The sequence below is a fragment of the Epinephelus moara genome, chromosome 5 (assembly GCF_006386435.1).
Source record: "Epinephelus moara isolate mb chromosome 5, YSFRI_EMoa_1.0, whole genome shotgun sequence".
Classification (NCBI taxonomy): Eukaryota; Metazoa; Chordata; class Actinopteri; order Perciformes; family Serranidae; genus Epinephelus; species Epinephelus moara.
Genome location: NC_065510.1, coordinates 25,270,492 through 25,293,379, shown reverse-complemented (window position 1 = coordinate 25,293,379; position 22,888 = coordinate 25,270,492). Strand labels below are relative to the sequence as shown.

At 40.8% G+C, this 22,888-nt stretch overlaps 2 protein-coding genes and 4 non-coding genes across 6 annotated transcripts in view; 2 read left to right on the top strand and 4 right to left on the bottom strand.

Annotated features, from left to right (window-relative positions):
* Window positions 1-3,250, top strand: part of LOC126390073 (protein kinase C beta type-like) — a 38,936-nt gene extending 35,686 nt beyond the window's left edge. Inside the window, exon 17 of the mRNA XM_050044176.1 lies at window positions 2,662-3,250. Coding sequence (XP_049900133.1) covers window positions 2,662-2,814 — 153 coding nt within the window. The 3' untranslated portion in view covers window positions 2,815-3,250. The remainder of the gene's footprint in view (window positions 1-2,661) is intronic.
* A 4,580-nt stretch (window positions 3,251-7,830) lies between these two features.
* cacng3a (calcium channel, voltage-dependent, gamma subunit 3a) lies at window positions 7,831-16,923 on the top strand. Its single transcript, XM_050044730.1, has 4 exons — window positions 7,831-8,414; window positions 14,730-14,813; window positions 14,916-15,056; window positions 15,146-16,923. The coding sequence occupies exons 1-4, from the start codon at window positions 8,204-8,206 to the stop codon at window positions 15,709-15,711; spliced, it is 1,002 nt and encodes a 333-aa protein (XP_049900687.1). The 5' UTR covers window positions 7,831-8,203; the 3' UTR covers window positions 15,712-16,923.
* Window positions 16,924-19,819: 2,896 nt separating this feature from the next.
* trnal-aag (transfer RNA leucine (anticodon AAG)) lies at window positions 19,820-19,901 on the bottom strand. Its single transcript has one exon. It is a non-coding gene; the product is annotated as a tRNA-Leu (tRNA).
* A 1,196-nt stretch (window positions 19,902-21,097) lies between these two features.
* On the bottom strand, window positions 21,098-21,179 carry trnal-aag (transfer RNA leucine (anticodon AAG)). The gene has a single exon. It is a non-coding gene; the product is annotated as a tRNA-Leu (tRNA).
* Window positions 21,180-21,696: 517 nt separating this feature from the next.
* On the bottom strand, window positions 21,697-21,778 carry trnal-aag (transfer RNA leucine (anticodon AAG)). The gene has a single exon. It is a non-coding gene; the product is annotated as a tRNA-Leu (tRNA).
* A 667-nt stretch (window positions 21,779-22,445) lies between these two features.
* On the bottom strand, window positions 22,446-22,527 carry trnal-aag (transfer RNA leucine (anticodon AAG)). Its single transcript has one exon. It is a non-coding gene; the product is annotated as a tRNA-Leu (tRNA).
* Window positions 22,528-22,888: the final 361 nt, after the last annotated feature.

Here is a 22,888-nt window from a genome sequence, read left to right as displayed (position 1 = left end):
CTTGAAGGTTTCCTGACTTCAGAAAACGTAAATAGAAATAGACTGACAAAGAATTCAAGGTTCCTGACTAAATTTCATGTGAAGGTTTCAGCTGTATCTCATGGCCTTCATCAATGGATGCTGTTTTCTCGGTTGTGATGGAGTGATAAGTATTTCTAAATAAGTAAATACTTAATACATGTTAAAAAACAAATGCTTCTTTTTTTATTTTTGCGTAGAACACGAGTCTATATTTTTATTTTTGAGACAATACTGCTTTTAAAAGCTATATGGGGGGGTTATTATAGAATCTCATCCACAAAACAAAAACACTGCAGAGGTAAAATATGCAGCTTCACACCTGCCTCATACATTTATATGAGCTGATTTAGTGGTGAGTTCGTGGACCTGTGGGAGAGGTGGGAAAGTTTCCAGCCTCTCCTCATTTCAGCTGGAAGCCCTGTGATGATACAAAAGGCGGAGGTAGGATACTAAATGCTTTGTGTGTGTGTGTGTGTGTGTGTGTGTGTGTGTGTGTGTGTGTGTGTGTGGTACATGTGTCTTGCCTGGGGCTCACTGCTTCACTTCCCTTGTGTTAAATCCTCTCTGGTTGTGGTTTGGTCTGCAGCCGGTCTGTTTTATCGATCCTTGTCTGTTCTGTACTGGAACGTTTTCCTCTCTCTGGCTTTGGAAGTTTGTCTTGGATCTTAATGCATCTGTGCTGTTGAAATGTTTCGGTGGGTCTTCATCTTTTGACTGTGTTTCTGGGTTCTGTCGGCAGGGTGTGTTTGTTTTTTGTCGACTTGCTCCCCCCAGTCCTGTATAGAATCAGTGGTGTGTTTTGCAGAGTGTAGACTCCTTGTGGTGCCACCTTTTTACAGACGATCAGAGGTGTGGACTAAACTGTACTTTAAGACGTGCAATTGGACTCACAATTTAACAGCAATGACTCATGAATTCACTCAGACTTAAAAGACGGGGTCACAATATTTCAAGTCTGTCTTAAAATAATAATTTATGTGTAACTGTAGAAATTTGCAGGGCTGTAACCAAAACTGGCATTTTAGAAATGCTGAGGTCAGGAGACCAGATTCCTCTCATGCAACCTACTCAGCATAAAAAAAAATCTGCTCTTAATCACAGCTATTAATCACACTACTGTTTCATACCTTGTAATTTTAGTCTCTAAGTGCTCTTGTAGTTTCTATTTGTTTATTTTGCTCTTATTTTATTTTTATATACCTCTTAACATTTCTTTCTTTTACTCTATTTATCTGTACCTGTTGCTGTCCCTGTGCAGCTGCATCAACTGATTCTTCCCTGCTGTGGGATTAATAAAGGTTTATCTTAATATCATAATCAGCCTTGACTGCACCAATTTGTGTATAACTGTAGAAATTAAAGTCTCCTCAGGTTGTACAACACACATTAAAGGAGAGCTTTACAATTTTTAAAGGCTGTCTTAACGGTCCTGTGTGTAGGATTTAGTGGCATCTAGTGGTGAGGTTGCAGAACTGAAACTGCTCCTGTGTGCCAAGCATGTAAGAGAACTACAGTGACTGTTGCAAAAACGCAAGTGGACCTATCTAGAGCCAGTGTTTGGTTTGTCCGTTCTGAGCTACTGTAGAACAACATGGCGGACTAAGTGAAAGAGGACTCGCTCTGTATGTAGATTCAAACCGCTCATTCTGAGGCAACAAAAAGACAGTTATTCTTATTTTCAGGTGATTATAAACTACTGAAAACATAGTTGAAAATAACACATACCATTTCTGCCAATAGATGCCCCTAAATTCTAAACACTGGACCTTTAAACCAGTAGATAGGTGCCCAAATGGACACTGGAACAGGTTTTCTCTTTCTGTAATTTCTCCGTCTGTTTATACTAGCCACTGAGAGATCCCTTCATAATGCTCTTTCACTAGACGTGATGGGGGACAAAATTACACAGTCCTCATTTGGTGCAAAAATGTGGTCAAAAGTTTGTTTGCTAAAAGCTAATATGAGGCTTCAGCAGAGGTTAAACAGAAGTGATTATCCCTCAAAGTCGCAGTCTCGTTACTGTTTTACATTTTCAGTTTTATGTACAATAAATAAATTTAAATTAATTTTTATAAGGTATAATATTTTTGGTAATGGATGGGTTGCATGGGAGTAATTTGGTCCCCTGACCTCACTATTCCTAAACTCCTGTGTACGGCCCTGCATGCAAGAGTCAAACATAAGAAAAACACCTGATCATTTAAAGCTTTAAAGTTTTGGAAAGCCTTTATGAAAGTAATAAATGCACATTTTAAAAGGCATATAAATTTATTTTTGTAAATGTACTACGTTGACTTCATAGATTTAAAATGGCATTACATCTGGTGAAGGGCATGTAATGAATCGTTAAGGACTCTAAACACAACATTTAGGAACTGACCTGACTTGAGACTTACTTGTGACTTGTAAAACAATGACTTTGTCCCACCTCTGCAGATTATTAAAACGTGTCTCTCCATGTGCTGACACAATTAAATTTCCCTTGCCTCCTTCTCTACCCTCCATCTTTGTGCTTCTATGGGAGAGTTGTTCTTTTTGCTTGTTGTCAACCTTTTTTTTTAAAAAACGCTGTTCAAATTCACTCAAACTTTATTTCTGTAACACATTCTCTCTCTCCTTCTTTCTCCCTCTGTGTGGCAGAAATCACGCCGTGACGTCGGCAACTTCGACAAGGAGTTCACCAAGATGGTGGTGGAGCTGACGCCCACAGACAAGCTCTTCATTATGAATCTGGACCAGAACGAGTTTCAAGGCTTCTCCTACACCAACCCCGAATTCATCATACAAGTGTGAGGAGTTCCTGTTGGTTTAGACGCAGCCCGAACAAAACTTTACTCGAACCAGTACGGCCCCAGTTACATCCACGAGGACTCATCCAGCATCTCATCGCACCACCACTGAAGCTAAAGCCACAGTGTCTCATCTACACACACCTCCGACCCACACCAGCATCTAAACTGGGCAACAATCAGAAACCACCACGCTGGCTTTAGCTGCTGGTTGGTCACAGTGAGACTGAGTTTGACCAGTAACCACACGGTAACAGGCCAGTTTCCAGAAAACACCAGGCATGTGTAGTGTTCACACGACCTCGTGGTGTGCAGGTCAATACAAAGAGTCATAGTGAATGTGTAACTGTGTGTATGTGCTCTTATCGATCAACAGCAGTGTGTGTTTGTTTACTTGATTTTTTCTCCTCTTCGGCCTGTAAAAGTTGCGTCATGAACATTCCATGATCAATACTTCATGTATGTGCTCACACACACACAAACACACACACACACACAAACTTAGGTCACTTTAGGGGAAGTCACAGACTGATCCTAACGCCTCGTTTCTACTTGCATATGTGCACAGAGATGAGGCAACCGAAAGTCCATTCATTCCTTTGGGAATCTCTGTGATGTCCGCTGTAGCTGAGAAACTCCTCCCCTTCATAATATTTCGGTCTGGACCTTGCCTTGAGTACATTAAAAAACTGAAATTCTGCGGTGGATTTCGGAGATTTTGTCGATTGTTAAGTGAGTTTGTTAAAAAAAATAACTTGTTTATCTCATTTTAACACATTGTGAATCTGAGGGAAGTTATTCTGTTAAAATATGGTTATACATTATATACAGTCAGATTGTCGTTATGACTCGTTCAGCTGTTCATACTTTTTGTAAATGAATACTTCATGAAACATACCAAGTCCCTGGCAGGTCCTGTTTTTGTCCTGTAATGTTCCAAGTGCATAATCCAAACTACTGGATGGCGAAAAACGGACAAAATGAGGTTTCTATCTATCCGTAAAGAAATGCACTGCCTTTTATTGGACACTAGAGGCATCATCCGTATATTCACAGATCTACGGACATCAGTCACATACATAAGTGGAAACGAGGCCTAACCCTAAATTTGCTTGCCTAATCTTAACCCATACCCCAATTTCTGAACCAATCAGCTATCGGTCTGATGACAACAATCCTCTGGGGGCATCAGCCAGTATTTCAGGAGATCTGGTATAGCAATGGGATATCCGGGCAAAGACTTCCCCTTTCATGTGCTGGTCATTTTTATCTGTATAAGCAGATATCAGCATATAAATAAGAAAATTCCACTGTTTGGCCACTACTAAAATTGAATTTAAAGCCTGGCCCACTGCCTGAGGGCCTGTTTCCGCCTCTGTGCATTGATTGTTTACCTGCTGCTCAAGCAAGATTGGCCAGAAATGACTAGAAATGAAAACCTGAACACTTCGGATACCAAAATCTTGTCCTGTTGCCCACAGATATCTGCATACATATGCAGATATCTGTTCATAGAGATTACCCTAACACTAACCTGACCCAAACAGCTTTTTCCAGATTGAGACATGGCTTTGGTCCCCAGTTGGACAAGCTGTCTGCAGTGAACTGGGATCTCATTTATAAAACAATGTGTAGGATCCATACTAAAAATGTACGTACGGTCAAACGCTAAATTGGCATCTGCCAAAAAATGGTTGACAGTTTCAACAGTCAGGCCTCCACCTCACCTGTCTGCGTTGCCAGTTTCCCGTCTCCAAAATGTTCCGAAGCATGGGTCAAAGTTTCTCCCATCAAGTCTGTTTTTATAGATCACAACTTTTGCGTTGGACGCGGCAAACGCCTCTTTCAGGCCTCCTTTTGTGTGTACGCAATGTTTATAAGTCGGACCCCTGGTCTTGAGTCTGGTGTGTTTCCCCGAAGGTAACCTAAATCACACACACACACACACACACACACACACACACACACACACACACATGTCTGTGCAGGCTGCGGTTTGGAGAGAAGGAAGGATTTTAAAGGTTCTGATTTTAACCTCATGTCTAAGTTAGTCCTGAACTTAGTCTTAAGCACGTATCGTCTTCCGAATTGATGCAAAAAAAAAGAAAAAAAGAAGAAAAAAAAAGAAAAGAGAAATCCCCCCAAATGCCTGTCTGGCAGTGATATTTAAAAAATGTCTCTGTCTTTTTCTCTTGCTTAATCTCTCTCTTTCTCTTCTCTCTATGGCACTGTGTACGCAGTGGGTTAGTGCTGTGTAGGCCTATACAGTCTTTGTGGTGCAGCTCCTCTATGCATGCCATATCTGTTGGTACAGTAGCTCCCTTAAGATTTGCGTTTGACATCGAGGAGGACGAAAAAAACCCTCCGGTGTCGTGAATTTATCGATGCAAGTCAGTTTTGAAATATCCATGCTCAAATTTTAGTTTCCACTCCGAATGCTGTGTACGCCTTCTCTAATAATGTCGAAATATGCTACAGAGAAATATGAGATTTTGTGAACTGAACATATAAAGTAGATGTAATAATTCTGTATGACTTGTATTTCGGTGTATGTGTAAATAGGAATGGGATCTAGAGCTAGAAGTGGTTTTCATGTTGTAATACACTTCTATACTATTCTTCACAGCCCCATCTCCCTTTCTCTCTGCTCTCTGTCCCTGCCAGCACTCAGCTGTCACTTTTTACTTTGATTTCCCATTTTTATATCTCCCCTTTCTCCTCCTCTTCCTCACCTGTTCCCCAAACTCACATTCACATCGGTGCGATCTGGAGAGGAAAAGGAACTGGGAGACGAGATAAGTGAGACAAGAGGGAGAGGGGGAAAGAGGGGAGAATAAAGTGTTTACTATGCAAAAGGCAGGAGAAGAAGGAGAAGAGGAGGATGAGGAGAAAAGGGCAACTTTTATAAAGCAACTTGAAGAAATTGTGTAACAGGAACAGTATACATATGTTGCATGCGCCGTCTTTACCTGCGCGTGAGAGACACTTACAGTATGATACCTACATTAAAGTGAATTATCATATACCATTTCAGTAACACTGGCTCTTGTGTTTTACTCGGGTGGACCTCGGAGTGACCTTGGAGCAGGAGCTTCAACCTTGTATGCTTACAAACAGAAAACAAAAACTACACATAAGCAGTTTGCATTAAATCTAATGTATTAAACATAATAATAGTCTGTTTTATATGCGAAGATGCTAAAAGATGACACTCTGGTGACATTTTGGTTTGGCCTTGGGTCGGGCCTACAGAGCCCAGACTGCGCCCTTGTAAGATATCAGGCGAAAACAAACATAATCCCTGTCAGATCATCAAGGAGATCAGCAGACTGCTTCTAAAAATAACTTTCAAGGCTTAAAGTGACTTGTGTTACAAAGATAAATAATAGCTCTTCAGGTTTGGCTCTGCTCACACAGAGGAGAAAGCTACTCATAAGTGTAGCTGCAATTTTCATTTATACAGGAAAGGAATTTAGAGTAGTACTGTGTGTTACAGTACAAATTGGTTTTCAGCAGGTTCCTGTTATGCAACAGAAGCACATTACAAAATATAAACAGAAACAATCAGCAGAGGCAAAACAACAAAACACACAGCTCCAGAGACAATGCAGAGTAGAGGACGCAGAATGGGATATGAGATTTAAATGAGGTGTTGCAGGTATGTCCTTCCATCAGATAGTGTTTATGTGTGTGGGTGAAATGTGTAATAGAGGTTATTGCTCTGACGTAGTGTGGGATCTCATTCCAGATTTTAGTGTGAATGATAGTGATAATTTTCATAATCGTACATAATAGGGTTTTGATTATTTGTTTCTTCTGCAAAATGTCAGAATATGGTGAAAACATGTATAAGATAGTGGAAAGTAGCAAATCCAACAATTTTCCAGGATTAAGGCTTGATGTTCTAAGGGTGGCTCAGTGGTACAGTGGTTAGCACTGCTGCCTCACAGTTAGAGGGTTCCTGATTTGAACCCAGGGTTGGGGAGCCCTTCTGTGCGGAGTTTGCATGTTCTCCCCGTGTTAGTGTGGGTTTTCTCTGGGTACTCCAGCTTCCTCCCACAGCCCAAAGACATGCAGGTTAATTGGTGACTCTAAATCGCTCATAGGTGTGAATGTGATTATGAATGGTTGTCTGTCTCTATGTGTCAGCCCTGTGATATTCTGGTGACCTGTCCAGGGTGTACCCTGCCTCTCGCCCAATGTCAGCTGGGATAGGCTCCTAATTAACAGCGTCTGAGCTTGTTAGTGTTAATAAAGTTGGTCAAATTTGTTGCCATATCAAATATTATTAATTAAATAAACAAGTTTCAACTTTTAAATGTGATCAGGTTTTGTCCACTTTTGTGTCGAGATCGGCTGCCGACTGACTTAGCAAAAATGCGTCTTGTTCTGACATGGATTAGTATATTGTGCTCTTACTACCACTAGATGGCACAAATAAGTGTCCACGAACAAAGACAACAGGTCTAAGTTAAGCAGAATGAAGTATGCAGTCAAGTAAACCCAAAATATGATGTCCTCATATGCGGACACACGGTCTCAGGAGGATAATAGTAAGTGAATTTAAAGGCTCATTGTTGATGCTGGAAATGGTAGCTTTAATTTTTGTCAAATATTTTTTACATGATATTATTATTATCATTATTATCAGAAAGCATCAGGTCCCTATCAAAGAAACTGTAAGTATGTTAGTTGTTGGATAAGTGTGTTTTATTTTATTTTATTTTACTTTATTTATGTTTCTGGTATACTGACAATTTTATGAAAAGAATGCTTACTATTCTAATTATACTTTATTATTTAATAAGCTTATATTTATGAAGAAACTAACATGTCCTGACCACTGTGCTGCTGTCCATGGTGCTGAACTGATTCAGGCTACAGGTTGACCTGTTGACCTTAACAGGCACACACACACACACACACACACACACACACACACACACACACACTGGGGGCGGGATCATCCAGCAGTTGGTGCCACACGCAGTTGAGTTACAGCAATCTCGGTGGTGTCCAGATGAGCTGCTGCAGCTGTTTCCTCCCATCAACTTTTTGTTTTATGGAGGATCTTGGTCTTCTTCTACTGTTTTCCTCTCTGATTGTGTGTTTGTACTGCTGATAAAACATGGACACATCCCAGCTCAGTGATCCAGGTCTTGTGCGGGTAGTTTAGATGTAAAAAGTCCCGTCCTTGAACCTGCACAGTCTGAGTGTAGCGCAGGTTGTAGAAGATGTGCACAGAGTTCCAGTTTCCTGCAGCCGACTGGATCCACACGCAGATCAGACACCGGGGGAAAGTTTATAACAGTTTCTAAAACCCGCTGGTCTCCGTCCGCTGGAGGACTCCTCGGTGAGGAGGAGGAGGAAGAAGAGGAGGAGGCTGGGCCGACATGAGGCTGTGTAACCGGGGAGTGATGATGCTGCTGACCACGGCGGGGGCTTTCTGCGCCTTCAGTCTCATGACCATCGCCGTGGGCACCGACTACTGGCTGTACTCCCGCGGGATGTGCCGCTCCAAGAGCCAGAACGACAACGAGACCGTCCGCAAGAACGAGGAGGTGTTGACCCACTCGGGTCTGTGGAGGACCTGCTGCACCGAGGGTAGGACACACGCTCCTCTACAAGTTTTACCAACATATACTGGTTTCTACAACTACAAGGAACCAAAACTCACTGCAAAACTTTCAAATATTTAAATATTATTGTCAGATATCAGTCAATATATTAGATACAAATATATAGAAATTGAATTTTGAATAGAATTTCAGTGGAATTTAATTTGAATTTTTGAATTTCTGCTAATGCACATAAGAACATCATGTATGAATCTACAAATTCATGTAAATAAAGTCACAGCCTCTCACAGAAAATGGCAGATACTTAAATAGTACAGTGCAAAACATTACAATAAAGTAATTTAACTTTAACACTTCTGCAGTTGGAAAAAGGTGTAGGCTGAAGGTGCAATTTGTAACACCTACCCTTTTAACAGCACATCATATTTAGCAAAACAAAACAAAACAAAACAAAACAAAACAAGCCAACAAGGCAAACGACAACAATAAGAAAACTAACTTAAAAAAGGCAGCGTACACATTTTAAGTCCTTGTACCCTGTTCTTCTATGTCAGTTTTGAAGTCTGATCATCCATTTTCATATTTAATCAATACGTTATTTTTAAACCTTTGTTTAAACCTACTTAATGTTCTGCGTGTTTTCAGTTCCTCACTACAACTGTTCCATACACTCACTCCTTTAACTGAGACACAGTGTAGTTTGGCATTAGTCCTCACCAATAGTTTTCTGAACATATAAACACCTCTCACAGCATGTTGACTTTCTCTCTGTCAAACACATTTTGGATACCTTCAGGTAATAATTGTTTTTTTTTTGTTCTGTACATAATTCAGGCTGTTTTACAGTTGACCAAATCTTCAAATTTAAGAGTCTTTAGTTTGATCAATAATGAGTTTGTTGGTTCTTTGTATGAGGTTTTGTATTTCTCAGTATACAACAGTATAAGGTGTATAATGAGGCTTGATTTAGAAGATCTTTATATAATACTGCAGCTGACTCTGAAATTTTGGCTTTGATATAATTTATGTGCGGCTTCCAGCGTAGTTTATTGTCTATCACAACCCCTAGAAAATTTAATTTCCAATGTCAACTTTATTTATCACAAGTTTGCTAGTTATCAAAGTGTAGATCAATAAACAATACACTGTAAGTCCCTATGGGTGACATGCTTATTACTTCCACATGAGAGAGAATGTACACCATGTGTCTATACTGGGTGATAAATAAAGTAAAGTCATGTAGTAGTACCCTAAGCTATAATGGTATTATAACAGCTTATAAGTGTTTTTATTCTGGGAGAATATTCACTGTATTTTTATCATCACAGCATCACAAAGTTTAGGATTTTGCAGTATTGACTATAGAATAAATATTTAAAAATGGTGAACATCATTTATAGCACCCAGTGTTGTTTTAGTAAAAGTAGGGTATTTAATTACTTGAGTACAAGTCCTGCATTAAAAATACGTCATTACATGTGTGCAAACATTATTGGCAGAATGTACTTAAAGAATCAAAAGTAAAGAGACAAAATGACTCAGGGAGTGTTATTTTCAGTCATTGTAGTTTACAAGTCCACAGTGATTAGAACACATACAGACATTTGTTCCAATGTTTCCAAAAACAAGAGGAACACATTGTGTCAGATTATTAAGGCCACATACATTTAATCAATTAATCAGCACATGAATTTGTACAAAACATTCCTCAATGCAGTATGACAGGAGCTTTAACATCAACTTGGGAACGTGAGCAAGATTATGAACACATCATTAAATGTTACCTAAAGCTTTTTCATTTTTGCCTTACTGTAACTGCACCACGTGTAGGCTGTACACAGAGGAGGACAGAAGGCTTCAGAAAGGGCTGTTTGAACATCTGCACACATGTGAAATTTATGTTCCAGCATATTGGCTTGTGTTGTGTATACAGTTTGCAACACTGGCGCTGCACATCATCATCCTCACCTAGATCATTCCTGATGATGTGACCTAAATCTCTTACTTTGTTCAGCACATCCAGCGCCTGGTCTGCCATAAAGGAGGAAGGAATGTTTTGCTTTTGATCCTCCTTGGTTTTAGCAATCAGGATAACACGGTGTTAGTATTAAATTCAGTGTCATACTGCTCACCATATTTTGAGCAGACTCTGTGTAGTTGCAGTAAGCCAGCACCATGAGGAGGACTAAATATCAGTGTAGCTACTTAAAGATAATTTGATGTGTAAGTAGCACTGTTAAAGATAACATTAACTATGTTATATACTGCTGTGTTGTTTAATGCATCACATGTTGTGAGCTCGTCATATGTTTGGCATCTAAAACCTTAATATAGTAATGATTGCTGCCAGGTAAATGTAGTAGAGTAAAAAGTAATGGTGAAGTAGAAGTACTGTAAAACTTTAGTTAAAAGCCTAGTCCCAGTTAAACACCCAGTCTCTTTTACTAGCCTGGTGTGGCTACACATTTAGACAAATAAAGGCCTGTCTCTGTTAGAGGCCTGGTCTGGTTGCCAAACAGTTCAGTTTTATAGAAGTTCTTCGGATGTATAAAACCAGACTGTTGACTGCCCACTTGACCAGCTTAGATCGCACATACAAGTATAAATGTTTACACTTTTGTCAGTGTTAGCTTGGTACAGTTAATTTTACTGAAACCATGAGCACCAGAGAGGACTGTGATTCATTCAGATTTACCGGCATGATGAAAAACAAGTGGTGACTTCCTTCCGATGAAGCTGTAAGTTATTCATATTCCTTTAGTCCATAAGGGTCCCCAGATCTAATGAATCAAAAGTGTTTTTCATAAGAATGATTCCAAGTTATAAATGTCCTCCTGAGACCCTGTGTCTTCATTAGAGGACATCACATTTTGAGTTTACTTGACTTTATACTTAATTCTGCTTAACTTAGATCTGTTGTCCTCATTCGTGGACACTTTTTTGTGCCATCTAGTGGTAGCAAATGCACAATACACTAATCCTTGTAAAGTCTGCAGCCAATTGCGACACAAAATGTGGACAAGGTCCAAAATCTGATCACATTTAATGGTCTAAACTTGTTTATTTATGATTAATAATGTTTGTAGTTTGATATGGTAACAAATTTGACCAATTTTGGTAACAGTAACAAGCTAAGACACTGTTAATTAGAAAGTGCTCGTTTGAAGACATTAGCACTTTATTAATGTCTCATTTGAGGACATTGGGACTTAATTATCTTTGACAGTGTTTCGTTTTTTATACTTATAGGGTCCTATTGTTCCCAAATAGCTAGGAGAAATTAAAAATGCATACCAAACAAGAGATCGGGTCTCAGGAGGATATTGTTTTAACACGATGAAGGTGTGTGTCAGTATGCCTGGTGCCGTGAAACAAGTGTCATAACACATAATTGATAAATTATTCAAAGCCTTTCCCAAATATAGGCCTGTTGAGTTCAGTGATTTAAGCAAATAAATAAATAATAAAAGTTTCATGGTATATAATAAAATAATTAAATGGAAATAGTCAGGGAAAGTGCAAGTGCATCAACACTGTAATAAAGTGCAGTAAATCAGTAAATGTTACAGTGTTACATACTGGTAGCACCCAAACAGTGGTGATGTTTGATTTTCTTTCACAATCAGAGATTAAACAAAGTTTAAACTTGCATTTACTGTAAAGTTTAATAAGTACACAAGTAAAACAGATTTCTTTATTGCCTTTTAAAATGCTTCAAGAGTGCAAATAATCTATTGTACCATAAAATATCAGACTTTCAGGGGACAGATAAACAAAGACAATAAAAATAAACTAATAAAAGCAGCGGCCCTGAGGGGGAGTTTGTTGCTCAGACATTAACTAGCCTTCATTAACCAGCCTTTTGAGCCAACAGCTGTCAGTTAAAAATACATTTGAGGCGTCATCTTTATTTTTATCTCTTCGTGCAGAATGAAAAACAGTTTCGTTAAGTCTTCTGTGAAAATCCGACAACACATCCTGTATTTTAGCTCTGATGGGTTCGGTTGAGATTAATGTTCACGTCTTGTTGAGGGAGGGAGGGAGTGGAGTTTAAGACTTGGGTGTGTGATGGATGGAAATGACATTTTCAATTATTTATGGCTTTTTAATAGCAGCCCTCTGTCTCTCTCTTATCCTATATCCTCTGTTTGCTAATTTTCGGAATTAAATGGGAATGTTGAGCTGTCTCTCCTTGCTTCCCTCCCTCTGCTGCAGCCCCGCTATCTCTAAAGCTCCAAAATGGTTTAATGGAAAGGTAACAACGCATGCAGAGGAAATCAATGCTTCAACAGTCCTGTGTGTTTGTGTGTGTGTGTGTGTGTGTCTGTCAGTCTGCGTCACAAAAAGCCACAAGCAGACAGACAGACAAAAAGACAGGAAGCTGAAGGCTGTCTGTGCCTTATGTGCCATACATAATCATAAGATGAGGCAGCAGTGTTGATTTCTTCAGGATTACACATGACAACAACAATAAATAGTGACATGTCAGGCGAAACATAGACACAGATAAAAAATAAAACCAAACCAGGGCAGACGGGGTTAGCGTGTGGTCGTGTGCACTCATTAAACACAGCACTACAGTGAGACATTTTAATGGGGCCTCTCTGGGTTATTTTCATGTCAAGCCACAACCAAATTGTCCTCCAAAGTAACAGTGTGAATAAAGACTAATGGCACTAAGCTGGCAGAAGAACACGCCACATAATGCAAGTGCTCAGAAAATATCTATTCTTGTTAAGAGTGAGGAAAAATATGCAAAACATGTTACCTCATCTCTCTTTGTATCCTGACAATAATTTGAATAAATGCTCTCTGAGTAGCGTCTCTCTCTCTCTGACCTGTTCAACGCGGCCGAATTACAGCTTGCTGAATGAGTTTTGTTTTGGTAACCACGGCAACCGAGTCCCATCATCAATACCGGTCAATCAGTGCAGCACATAGGGACACATTTATCAATATATCTCTGCATGTGCAAATGTTGAAAGGCACTGCTGAGCCAGAGGTTACTGAGAGCAGGGAACGTGTGCAGCTGATTTATGAATCTTCAGCAGATCAAAGTTCACGTTAAAGTATACATAATCCATGTGATAGTGACCGTCTGTTTGTCATTGATTGGTGGGACTATAGAATATTTTGTTTTATGGTTTGAATTCTTGACGAAATACTGTACCAGGAGATTTTCCCTGAACTGTGCGATGTTTTAATATGCTGAATATGTGCACAAACTGAAGCACTCAAAGGCATGAAGGACTCAGAAAACACTTGAAATGGCAGCTAGTCAGGACTGCATTAGCATTATTACATTTTCTCACTTTTCTGCATTTGTCAGCTTCCTCCTCCAATCCAATCATGTTATCACATTTGTAGAGAGATAAAGATGTTGTGAAGACACAATAATGATCCAAACACTGTGTTTGGCAAAATAGACATTAATTGACAACCCATTCTCATTCATAACTCATTCATACAACAGCTTGGTCACTGACTTCAGGTACCCCTCCAGCAATCTCAGCCTCTGGATGTGAGGGCTAATATTTCGTGACATCTGGTGTAGCAAGTGGATATCTGGGCCAAGACCCAGTTAGACTGACTGAGTTTGAACCAGGGACCCTCTTGCTGTGAGGCCGCAATGCTAACCACTGCACCAACATGAAGCCTGATTTTGGTTTGTTTTCAGGTTTTTGGAGAAAAGACATATTCAGTCTTAATTGGATTCCCTAGTCAGCCAAAACTGAGATGAACGAAATGTCTAAATTTGCCTCTGCAGGACTGAACTTAAATCAGTGGTTCCCTACATAGCGGTCATGACCCCCAAATGAAGTCTCAACAGAAAACTGAAGGGTCCTAAGATGATTTAAAGGATATAAACTGCTCAAAACTCATGTGCACAATACACCTGTGCTGATGGTTCACAAGTAGCTGAAGAGCTTTTCTTTCTGTCACATGTCCAGAATGTACACAAGAGGTGAGAGGACACACTTCCTACAGCAACTCGGTAGAGGACAATCGGTGCTCAGACAGACAAATGTTTTTTCCCTGTAACTCTCTGGGCCGTAGTCTGATATCTTGATGTGCCCTATATTCAGAGCCAAATGTTCTACATTAAGCTTTGAGCTGAACTGTATAAAAGCAGGCAAAAAATCAATAAGCAACATCCCATCAGATGATAATGGTCAACATCACATTTAGCATAATGCAAGTCACTGTTAGAGAGAGCATGTAGAGTTTACTGGGTCAAAGACACTGTATACAGTCTGTATGTCAGATTATAAAATGATACAGAGTGAAAGGAGTTAACGAATCAATGTAATGTGTTTCTTTCACTTTGTCTTTTCTGCAGGGACATTTCGGGGCGTTTGCAAAGACATTGATCACTTTGCTGAAGATGCAGACTACGAGCAGGATGCTGCAGAGTATTTACTGAGTGGGTAACAAATGTGCTCATATAACTGTGAGATCCAACAACTATAATGGAAGTCTCCGGTGTATTAATGTTATATATACCCCATTCCTCTCCTCTCCTTAGGAGCAGTACGAGCCTCCAGCCTCTTTCCCATCCTCAGTGTGGGATTATTATTTCTCGGAGGTGTGTGTGTAGCTGCCAGCGAGTTCTACAAGTCACGTTACAATGTCATCCTCAGCGCTGGTATACTCTTTGTCTCTGCAGGTCAGAAAAACACGCAAACCTACGTGCATGCACGGATTTACAGTATTTATCATCCCTCTGACCGCCTCCATCTCTCTGAACTCTTCCAGGTCTCAGTAACATTATTGGCATCATCGTGTACATATCAGCCAACTCAGGTGACCCCAGCCAGAGCGACAACAAGAAGAGCTACTCCTATGGCTGGTCTTTTTATTTTGGAGCTCTTTCCTTCGTGCTGGCTGAGATGGTGGGCGTCCTCGCAGTGCACGTGTTTATAGAAAAACACAGACAGCTTCGCACTAAAGGCCGGCCGTCCCTCATTAAGCCGGCCATCTCCCGGAACTCGTCTTACTACCGCAACCGTTACTACCAGAACCGCGGCCGCCGATACAGCTACAGGAGCAACCACAGCGGAGGGGAGTCGGCCTCACAATCCTTTCGAGCCTCCATGGTGCGAGACCGAGAGCCGTCCCTCTCAGCTGAATCCAAAGTTTTGGCAGGTTTGCCAACACCAGTGACAGTGGGCTCAGATTTCATGCTCTACACCTTAACCTCGCCTCTCAAAGACGGTAAGATTAACATGGCTGTGGACGATTTAACTTCTGCAGCTGCTCACAACAACACAGAGATGCTGCCTGGAAACTGTGCTGCCAACAGAAGGACCACGCCAGTCTGACAGGACAGGAAGTGGGGGAGTATAGACCTTCAAAGACTAAACATAAGAGGAACTTCTGTGAAAGGAGAACGTTTAATGAAAGGAAGTCCTCTCACTTTATTGGTAAAGAAAGAGGAAAGACTTTGGGGACTGGAACAGGGCTGCATTGACTAATCTGTCAGAAAATAGTGAAAAAAATCACACATTCCCAAAGCCCAATGTAGCGTCTCCAAACTGCTTGTTTTAGTCCAAGACCCAAAGATCTTCAATTTATAAAGCAACAAAATGAAGCAAAACCTTGTGTTTGAGAATCAATGCATATTTTTATGCTTTTTGTATGTTTTTCTGCTATGTTGTTACAGTAGCTATTAAGGATGCCCCGATCAAGTTTTTATGTCCCCGAACCAAGTCATTTGAGTATCTGCCGATGCCGAGTCCTGATCCGATACTTCTATTTTCCTAGATAATACAGCTGCACGGTGCACGCTTCAGGTACATTGAAGTTATTCAAATCAAATGTATATGTTTGACAACTGGGGACAAGTGTCATGAAAGGTGCCCAGAAATAAAATGTAATATTATTATTACTAACTGAATATATCTGCAATGCATTAAAGGATAACTTCGGTATTTTTCAACCTGGGCTCTATTTCCCCATGTGTATGTGTGCGTATGATTCATAGGTACAACTTGTTTTAAAACTGGTTCAGTATTGAGGGAGGCGGATGCAACCAGGAGCTGCGAAACGAGCTAAAACGGTAACGGGGGCAAATGTGTCCCGTATAAGTTTGCGCATTAAAAGTGCTTTTTCGCCACTGACCAGTTCAGATCGCCAGTGCTATCTCTGTAAATAGCATACTAAGCGTTTTGAACATTGTTTATATAACATTACCTCCACTGTGTCTGTAGCTCTCTCTACTCGTGGGACAGCCGTTTTCTTGAGGAAGAGGTGTTTCGGGATTGGATGTCTTCTCTTCTTCGGCTGGCAGTAGTCATCTTGGGAGAAGTGAGCACTGCAGACCTGATGGTCTGCAAGGCGCAGTGTCTGGACAGGAGTGTTAGCATCCATTTGTAGCACAACTAGCCACAACTTCAGCATCTTGCCGTCCGACAAAGGCAGCCTATGAAAGCTGTACGGGGTGTTGCGCGACATCCTGTTCTTGCAATTCGGATAAGCACAAACACGAACCATTGTTTTCAATCGATGCAGTAAAACTCTCAACTCTACTCCGGGACAACCAGCGCCACTCTGAGCGGCGCTCAGCATGGACTCTACTCCGGGACAACCAGCGCCACTCTGAGCGGCGCTCAGCATGGCTCCTCTGTTTTCTTGCGGCAACAAGCAAATCGTGATTTGTGATACTGGGCTTTATAAATAAAATTGAATTGAATTGAATTTATCACAAAATAAGTAAATAGGTATAAAATAACAAACCCTGTCTTTAATCATTTTGGCCTTGTCGCTGTCTCGAGGGAATGTCTCTGTCCCTTTAAGAGAGTAACCTGTTCTCTGGTGTTTGTTGCTTCGGTGCAGCCTTTGCATCAGTTACCTGAATGAACAGTGTGTTTATTTTTGTCGTCTGTACGTATTTTGCAATATTAGGCAACATTAATGAATTACTTTTATTGACTTCTCACTCGCGGAGCTTTTGTTGCACTTTGCAGTGGCGTGGTGAGTGTGGTTGTCGTTGGTTCTGCACCGCTGTCTGTCTCTCCTCTGCCCATGGTAAAACACCATGCACCATAAACACAAGATATTCTCACACTTAGCTGAAATGAAAGGAGCGCATTTAATTTTCATATTTAAAAAAAAAAACAAAACAAGAAAAAAACAAACAAATAAACTGTCTCATACTGCATTTTTTACCGTTGTTTATGGCGTGTGGTGTTTTGCTGTGGGCAGGGCTCAGCCCCTGCTCTTACTCATACTCAGGAGCTCGGCAGAGTTTGGGAGAGAAAGACAACAGGAGAGCTGGAGACAGCTGCACTTTGCGTGTCTCTGCACAAAACCTTCACAAGTAAAAACACCTGTGTGACAGCTGGCGTTAAACAAAGAATCGGATTTAAGATCAGATCGGGACATCCCTAGTAGCTGTATCTACAGAGTATCTGTAGCGTGTGTGTGCAAGTGAGTGTATATAGTGATAGGAATGTGTGTATGAGAGGTGAGACAGAAAGGAGGAACACACACACACACACACACACACACACACACACACACACACACACACAAACAACGGTGAATGTCACCTAACTATGTCTCCCTGTTCCTGTCCTCCTTTTTTGTGGACCTAAGCTCAAAATCGAAACCCCATTAAATGCATTAGACCTCTCTCTATCTGTCTCTCATTGTGTCTGTATGTGTGTTTGATTGAGTGTGTGTTGCATAAGCATGTGAGCATACGTGTAACAAAAGGTTCTGCCCTCTCGGCTGTGTCACAAAGTCTCTGTTTACATCAAATAAAGCTTATGTATTTAAAACAAAATGTGCTTTGGAGAGACCTAAGTGTGGTTTCAAGTGTAGTGTTGTTGCTTATGTGCTGCACAGGGCACATCTCGTGTCTGTGTGTGTGTGTGTGTGTGTGTGAGGGAGAATATTCAAGTATCTGTCCTTGCATACGTGGGCACAGAAGCAAATGTCCAAGCAAAGTACAAATATAAAAACAAACAAGTTAGCAAAAATAAATGAGCCCCCCCTCTCCCTGTGCTCTTTGTGTGTGTGTGAACGTGCATGAGTAAGCTGTGTTAGAGATGATGATAGGACAGTATAAACAGCTTCACAGACCTACAACAGAACAGCAGGCAGACTGATGCGTTACCATGGCAGCAGCAGCATCATTCAGGCGAACATTCAAGGCAGTTTAGATGAATACGCTTTCAGTGCCATCATGTACTGACCACACAGGGAAATCAGCACCAGCACACAGCTGCCACACCAACTGCACAACTGCCTCACAGATTCAGACAAACATTTTAAATGGGTTCACATATATTTACTCTTCCAGTGTTGTAATAGTCACACAAGAAGGTCTTCTCTTTACTTTTATGTGTGCATGTATTATCTTTGTTAAACCCTGGCATCAGTGGGATTCAAATCTACAACCCCAAAGAAACTGGAGTCTTAATCCAGCACCTTTTATTGCTTGGCCACACTGCCTCTGATACAACATCTTGTTCATACTTTCTAAGTTCCTCATAATGTCACTAGAGGGCACTCCGAGTCATCAGTGGTACACATACAGGTGCACTTCAAAAAATTAGAATATCGTGAAAGATTTCAATATTTCTTGTCAGTTATTTCAGAAAGTGAATATTGTACATATTCTGGACTCTGGACTGCTGACTTATCAGCTGTCCAGAAGACACTCATTGACACTCTCCACAAGTAGGGTAATGGTCATTGCTAAAAGGGCTGGCTGTCCTAAAGTCCTCTTTTCAGATGAAAGTAACTTTTGCATTTCATTGAGAAATCAAGGTCCCAGAGTCTGGGGAAAGAGCAGAGAGGCACGGAATCCAAGTTGCGTAAGGTCCAGTGATGATTTGGGGTGCCATGTCATCTGCAAGTGATGGTCCAGTGTGTTTAATCAAGTCCGAAGTCAACACGGCCACGGTGCTTGATTGGCCAGCCAACTGGCCTGACCTGAACCCCATCGAGAATCTATGGCGCATTGTCAAGAAGAAGATGAAAGACACCAGACCCAACAATACGGTTGAGCTGAAGGCTGCTATCAGAGCAAGCTGGGCTTCAGTAACACCTCAGCAGTGCCACAGGCTGATGGCCTCCATGCCATGCTGCATTGATGCAGTAATTCATGCAATAGTAGCCCTGACCAAGTACTGAGTGCATAAATGAGCATACTTTTCAGAGGGTCGACATTTTTGTATTATAAATTCATTACCTGGCAACATCATCACAGTTGTCATGCCAGGTGTACACACTACTTCAGTTTTCAGCACACCTTTTTAAAGCCTCAACATTTATTTAGGGTGCATTCCAAATCATGTATTTTCTCTTTTACCACAGTTTTTATTGGCAACATGAAGTGGCCACACTTAATGAGTAGAATGTGATTACAGTTTCTTGTATCTTCTCATTGGTATTGTTTCTGAGTCAAACATGAGAAAATCCTGGCAGCGGTGGGATTCGAACCCACGCCTCCGAAGAGACTGGAGCCTTAATCCAGCGCCTTAGACCGCTCGGCCACGCTACCTCTGTCTTCTTCTCTAAAACCACTCATCCGATCGGTCTGTATGGATTTATGTATTAAAATGGACGGTGTAATACAGTAAATCATGTTGGATTCTAGTTTCTATTTTATTCACTTTTATTTGGAAAGCCTGTGGAATTTAGTTGAGGAGAACCTGTTACATTTGATTTATATGTAGTATTTAACAGATTTGTCACTGTTCTTATTACCTCCGCCAAGGAGGTTATGTTTTCGCCGGCATTGGTCTGTTTGTTTGTTTGTCTGCAAAATAACTAAAAAAGTTATGAACGGATTTTGATGAAATTTTCAGGAAAGGTGGATAATGGGACAAGGAAAAAATAAATAAAAAATAAAAAATAATAAAAATAATAAATAAAGTCTATGGTCTGACAGCCTCAGCAGCAATTAAGACGGTGAAAATGGCACCATCTGGTGGCCGGAAAGCATGTCTTGTTCTACTTGCTAAATATTGTTGTAATTCTAAAGTTGAAATTAATGTTCTGTGTTGGAAAAAAGAAAGTGAAAAATACAAAAAAACATATTATATTCTGTGTTGGTACAAAATAAAAATGAAATAAATACCCCACAGTGTCTCCATATATGGCATATATAACCTAATAATGATAGTGATGCAAATAACCTAACTGTGATGCAGGCTGCAAAATCTGATGCAGAGGGGGAGGGAATATCACTTACTTGGCGGAGGTCTGCACTCTCTGAGTGCTTTTCTGGTGTTTATTAGGTGATTGATACCTTTGGCTGCCTTCTGTTTGGTGCTGGGCAGGTAGTGCACAGTGGGTTTGCCACTGATTTTCTGAAATGACCACATGAGACATGACCTGACAACTCCATTACATATACCACAGATGACATGGCGATGGTATTTCAGTTTCCCTACATTTATGTCCTGTTCTGTAGTGTCTATTGCCCAATAGGAAGCCACACTTACTAAGTATTTCTTTTTACATTTTTATACACAAGACATGCTTGATATCGCTGACTACAGATGCCATGTCAGCTGAACAAACTACTTGAGTTTGAAGCACACCTTTTTAGGTGGGTCCACATTTAACGCATGTTCCACAGTGTCTGCTGCCCACAGGAAGAAGCCACTCTTGTTACTGAGTGGTCTTTATCTTCTCTCAGGACTTTGAACTTTGGTCATTGGCAGTTTTTCAGAAGTACACAGGATAAAATCCTGACAGCGGTGGGATTCGAACCCACGCCCCCGAAGAGACTGGAGCCTTAATCCAGCGCCTTGGACCGCTCGGCCACGCTATCACTGAAAGCCACCCAAAAGCAACTTGTTTACTACGATTTATATGGAGTATTATACAGATTTGTTACTATTATGTTTATTAGCTAGTTGTTACGTCTGAGTGTCTTCTGTCTGGTGCTGGGCAGGTAGTGTACAGTGAGTTTGCCACTGTGATTTTCTGAAATGACCACACCATCATATATTCCAGATGACATGGCCACTGTATGAACTACCTTTTTTCAGTTTTGCTACATTTATGTCCTATTCCACAGTGTCTATCCAGGTAGAGGCCACATTTATTGAGTAGGTCTTTTACATTTTCATACACAAGACATGCCTTGACAACACCATCATAGATAGCTTACTACAGATACCATGCCAACTGTACAAACCACTTCAGCTTGAGGCACACCTTTTCAGGTGGGTCCGCATTTAATTCCTATTCCACAGTGTCTGCCACAGGAAGACACCCCTCTCATCATTGAGTAGTCTTTCTCTTATGACTTTGACCTTTGCAGGGGTGCCCCTAGTACAAAATCCTGGCAGCGGTGGGATTCGAACCCACGCCCCCGAAGAGACTGGAGCCTTAATCCAGCGCCTTAGACCGCTCGGCCACGCTACCCATGAAAACCACAGGACAAATCACTCGATTTCATTTATCTGGAATATGAAACAGATTTGTCACTAGCATGTTTATTAGATAGTCGATACCTTTGCCTGTCCTTGGTGTGGTGCTTGGCAGGTAGTGTACAGCAGGTTTGCCCACAGCTGCCTGCTGAGCATCGCTAAGATGCTAACTGAGGTGAATGTCAGAGAGGGGTGATGATTCTCTGTAGGTTTGTCCATATAGTCATCTCTCACATTAAAGCCTACGGATTTGATCCTTTGGAGATGTACATCTATGATCAGAACATCTATGGCTTTTCTTAAAACCCTATGTAAGATGGTAATAAAAGCAATGAGACTGGACCAAAACAGTGAAGTTGATCAGGTTTGGAAACCAAAACAGTGAGCTGAGATACACTAAAAAAAACACAGGTTATATTTGTAATTTTCTGTCCTATCAAACACAGGATACATTATCTGACAGCAACATCCTGGATGGGGTTATTCAAATGCTATGTAAACTGTGCACAGGTCCTCTGTTTGATGCCCACGTTTTTATGAGTCCACATCTCCTATTCTACTCTGACTGCATATCACAGGAAGAAGCCAGTCTTTTATGATGTGTTTTTCCATCAAGTCTTTATCTCAGCATTTTTTTCTGAAGTATACCTACCCAAAATCTCTGGCAGCGGTGGGATTCGAACCCACGCCCCCGAAGAGACTGGAGCCTTAATCCAGCGCCTTAGACCGCTCGGCCACGCTACCTCCATGTTTTGACCAAAACCACTCACCCTAACGTTCTACACAGAGTATTAAACAGACGGTGAAATACAGAAAATCATGTTGGATTCTGTTTTCTTTTTTATTCGCTTTCATTTTCCGATAACCCTGACAACCAAAGACCACCCGGAGAACAAGATAGTTCACGTCTATTTTGCAACCTTATACAGTCTATGTTTGCAACACATTCTCCGCTTTCGCCGTATGCTGGCACAACGTGGCAAATATTATAAGGATGAAAACTGGCTTAGCTACAAATTGAAGCTAGAACAATTGATTTATGAAAAAAATTCAATAAATATTTCTGAAATTGTAGGGGACACTTGAAATTCCTGTTACGCAGCAA

Excerpts from the sequence above, each read along its gene's own strand:
- cacng3a (XM_050044730.1), top strand. The coding sequence starts at position 8,204 with ATGAGGCTGTGTAACCGGGGAGTGATGATGCTGCTGACCACGGCGGGG. Across the intron at positions 8,415-14,729 it reads GAGGACCTGCTGCACCGAGG|GGACATTTCGGGGCGTTTGC; the intron begins GTAGGACACACG and ends TCTTTTCTGCAG. Across the intron at positions 15,057-15,145 it reads TATACTCTTTGTCTCTGCAG|GTCTCAGTAACATTATTGGC; the intron begins GTCAGAAAAACA and ends GAACTCTTCCAG.